The sequence below is a fragment of the Zonotrichia leucophrys genome, unplaced genomic scaffold, assembly GCF_028769735.1.
Source record: "Zonotrichia leucophrys gambelii isolate GWCS_2022_RI unplaced genomic scaffold, RI_Zleu_2.0 Scaffold_291_66248, whole genome shotgun sequence".
NCBI classification, from domain to species: Eukaryota; Metazoa; Chordata; class Aves; order Passeriformes; family Passerellidae; genus Zonotrichia; species Zonotrichia leucophrys.
Genome location: NW_026992496.1, coordinates 45,228 through 49,311, shown reverse-complemented (window position 1 = coordinate 49,311; position 4,084 = coordinate 45,228). Strand labels below are relative to the sequence as shown.

Here is a 4,084-nt window from a genome sequence, read left to right as displayed (position 1 = left end):
GTGTCCACCAGCCCTTGCTGGCCCCAGGGGCTGATGGCATTTGTGCTCCCTCAGGTTCATGTCCCCACACCAACAGCATGGGGGTGCTCCCCCTGCTCTGTGCAATGCAAACAGGGGCTGCTGAGCCAGTGCTGCCGTGTCTGGGCCTGCAAGGATGGGGCACCTGTGTGAGCTGGGGAAGAGGCCAGGGCTGCAGAGGGGGGATGTTGTTGGCAGCTCCATGAGGACGCTCTGGGACGCTGCCCTGGGCTGTGCAGCGCACTGGGGATGGATCAGCCCCTGCTCTGCTGCTCCTTCCCATCTGCCCCAGGGCCCTTGCAGAGCCCCAGCCATGCTGTTTGCCCCCAGCCTACCCACGGCCAACCTGGGGCTGCTCACGGGGCTTTTCTGTGCTGAGCATTGGCCTGGGCGTGTTCTTGAGAGAGCCTGGGCAAGGAGCCTGGAGCCCCCAGGCCCTGGGCTGAGGCGTCAGCGCTGCCCCAGCAGTGCCCATGGCCTGTCCCTGCTGCAGCCCCGGCACTGCCACCCCCAGGGCTGTGCCCGGCCCCGAGAGCACTCAGGCCCTGCAGCAACACCAGAGCCACCAGGGCAGCGGGGCAGGGCCACAGCAGCAGCACTGGCAACACCAAGTGCTGCTGCTGCTGCTGGGCACAGCTGCTGTGCCAGCCCTGATCTGCCCCCGCTCTGCACACAGACATTGCTGCTGCAGCTCCAGAGAAGGAACAAAAGGGCCATCTCTGGTGAAAATTCTGCTTGGAAGTCCTTAAGGCACTTAAACCCACCAAGAGCATAGGAACTCATAGATGCTCAGCCTGAACAGTCTGTGGGTCACAGTGAAGGTGTGGAGGAAAAAAATGAGATATATCAAGATTTTTGGCTTTCCTTTAGGAAAAATATTATAAAAGGAAAGCAACGGAAAAGAACGTCCAAATGAAACCAACAATAAGTATCAAAGATGACTTTTAATACAAGTGACTTGCAAAAAATGGCCAGCAGTTTAATGTTTCTTTAATTGTCCAGTAATGAGTCTCCACACTGCAGCCTTGAGCTCCTGGTTCCTCAGGCTGTAGATGAGGGGGTTCAGGGCTGGAGGCACCACCGAGTACAGAACTGACAGGGCCAGATCCAGGGATGGGGAGGAGATGGAGGGAGGCTTCAGGTAGGAAAATGCTGCAGTGCTGAAGAACAGGGAGACCACGGCCAGGTGAGGGAGGCAGGTGGAAAAGGTTTTGTGCCGTCCCTGCTCAGAGGGGATCCTCAGCACAGCCCTGAAGATCTGCACATAGGAGAAAACAATGAACAAAAAACATCCGGAAAATAAACAAATACTAATAGCAAGAAGCCCAAGTTCCCTGAGGTAGGATTTGGAGCAGGAGAGCTTGAGGATCTGGGGGATTTCACAGAAGAACTGGCCCAGGGCATTGCCATGGCACAGGGGCAGGGAAAATGTATTGGCTGTATTCAGCAGAGCATTGAGAAAGCCACTGGCCCAGGCAGCTGCTGCCATGTGGGCACAAGCTCTGCTGCCCAGGAGGGTCCCGTAGTGCAGGGGTTTGCAGATGGACACGTAGCGGTCGTAGCACATGATGGTCAGGAGAGCAAACTCTGATGAAATGAAAAAGGCAAACATAAACACCTGTGCAGTGCATCCTGAGTAGGAGATGTCCCTGGTGTCCCAGAGGGAATTGTGCATGGCTTTGGGGACAATGGTGCAGATGGAGCCCAGGTCGCTGAGGGCCAGGTTGAGCAGGAAGAAGAACATGGGCGTGTGCAGGTGGTGGCCGCAGGCTACGGCGCTGATGATGAGGCCGTTGCCCAGGAGGGCAGCCAGGGAGATGCCCAGCAAGAGGCAGAAGTGCAGGAGCTGCAGCTGCCGCGTGTCTGCCAGTGCCAGCAGGAGGAAGTGCCTGATGGAGCTGCTGTTGGAACATTTCTTCACTCTGGACATGTTTGACTCTTGAAAGAAGACATTAACAAGATCTTTGAGTCAATTCTATGAGTTAAAATAAAGAATTATCTCAAAACTACATCTCCACCTGTGGGGGAACTTCACTGAACATTTTTATTCTTGAGCCTGAGTTTGTGCTCCTGAGTTACTGCCTCATCTTCAGCATTGCTCTCATCCTGAACTCCGGGGTAGCCCACAGGGGAAACAGGGCTCCCTGTGTCCCAGGACAGTCAGATCTGCTGCTCCCCCCACAGGTGCCCTTTGCCTATTACACCTCCTTCTAGTTCAGTTTTTAAAGATTCCAATTTTAAAGTCAGTTTCCCTAAGCCTGTCTCTCTTCCCAGAGCAGCTGGACAGGAATGGATACCAAGTATTGGACTGGATCTCTGCGACCTGGAGTTGTGCCTATTGGGATCTGTTTCTCTCTATCCAAGCCATATCCCTGTCAGTGCTGCCAGAGCTCAGCCCAGCCCTGGGGGCCCAGCTCTGCCCTGCAGACCCCTCCCAGCACAGGGCACTGCCCAGGGGCATCTCCCTGGCAGCAGAGTCTTAAGGGCAGGCCAGACAAACAGAGATGCTGCAAGCCAAGGTGCTGCTGCTGCTGTCTGTAGGGAGAGGAGGCTGAGGAGGCACTTTCTGAGGTAGAGCTGAGGCCCATCTGCTGATGCCCAGGCAGACAGTGCAGGAGTGTCAGTGACACAGCCAAAGATGACAGCCCCTTTCCCTTCCCTTTAGGAGAAAGCTGAGAGCAGCCCTGGCCATGCAGCACCATCTCCAAAGCAGGAGGAATCTGCCCTGATGGGGGTGGCTCCTTCCACCTCCAACTTCTCCCCTGCAGCATCCATGGGGAGCTGCCAGGCAGGCTGAGAGCTGCCCCTGGCAGGTGGCACATGCCCTGGGCTGGCCAAGAGCCCTGAGGGCTGCAGGAGCTGCTCTGCAGGACAGCCCTGGGCAGCCCTGGCTGCAGCCCCAGCTTCACCCCTGCAGCCGTCCCTGGCAGCAGGAGCCATCCTGCCCTGTCCCTCTGACGGTGCCCAGGGCAGCCCCGCTCTGCAGCACATCCTCCCCCTCCTGCTCCTGTGCCCCAGAGAAACTGGGAGAGTCCTCCTGACACATCCCCCAGGCTGTGGGGTGTGCTGGCTTCAGGAGATCCCTCCAGGAGCACAGGGGACATTGCCCTGCACCCACACACTCACCATGCACAGGGCTGTCAAGATTTTTCCCCAAATGAAGTCTCAGCTCAATGTCTTCCCAATCCTGATTGCCTTCAGCCTGTCTCTGCCTGGCTCCCGTCACCTCAGTGCCTGCAGGCAGAGCCCTCAGCCCTGCAGGGCTGGGAGAGGAGCTGGTTCTGGGAAGAGCTGTTCCTTTAAAGCTCAGCAGCACAGACACAGCACAAGGACTTTAATGAGCCTCTTGGGACTTTGGGGTTGTTCAAATCACACTCAGTCCCTAAGAGGGTGTTCAGAAAACTTCTCAAGAACTCATAATTAAATTGAAACTCTGAACTTTCCTGAAGTTTTAATGGGTTCCACTGAGGGACACAACTGAGAAAGTGTCCCCAGGTTCCAGTTAGAGCAGAACACTGGAGGCAGTGATGACAGCTGGGGACAAACAAGTCCAAGGTGTCTGTGGTGCTGAGCAAAGCTGGATGTGTTTTAGGAATGCCAAGGGCCAAGGCCTGAGCCCCAGCCCCTGGCCAGGCAGATGCTGTCTCTCCCTCCTTGCTCAGGGTTCTTGCCGGGATGGGCACTGGCATGTGGGCATGTGCAATGGCAAGGGCAGGAGCATGGGGCGGCCCCTGCCAGGCTGCTGAGCAGGGACAAGGAGGCAATGAGGCCCCAGGCCTGCAAGGGTCACTTGTCTCCTGCTCCTGCCTCAGGCCCAGGCCCAGCAGCCATGGCCAAAGTGCTGCCCAAGTTGGCTCTGGCAGGGCTGTCTTGCAGCTGCTGCACATGCCTGTGCCCTGTGCAGCCCAGGCTGTGCTACGGTGTCCCTGCCCTGCACCTCTGTCCCTGCAGGCTCTGGGGAACAGGTTCCCCTGTACCTTTTGGACACATACCTTGGCATATTGGAATGTTGTCCACATGGATGGCTACTGAACACCAAAACATAAATACTCATCCCTTTTTCTTG

General features: G+C 56.7%; 1 protein-coding gene across 1 annotated transcript; it reads right to left on the bottom strand.

The window, feature by feature from the left end:
• Positions 1-997: 997 nt before the first annotated feature.
• LOC135441434 (olfactory receptor 14J1-like) lies at positions 998-1,921 on the bottom strand. Its single transcript, XM_064700978.1, has one exon. It carries the CDS (start codon positions 1,760-1,762, stop codon positions 998-1,000), a length of 765 nt encoding a protein of 254 aa, XP_064557048.1. The 5' UTR covers positions 1,763-1,921.
• Positions 1,922-4,084: the final 2,163 nt, after the last annotated feature.

Coding starts and splice junctions, on each gene's coding strand:
- LOC135441434 (XM_064700978.1), bottom strand. CDS start 1,762: ATGTTCTTCTTCCTGCTCAACCTGGCCCTCAGCGACCTGGGCTCCATC.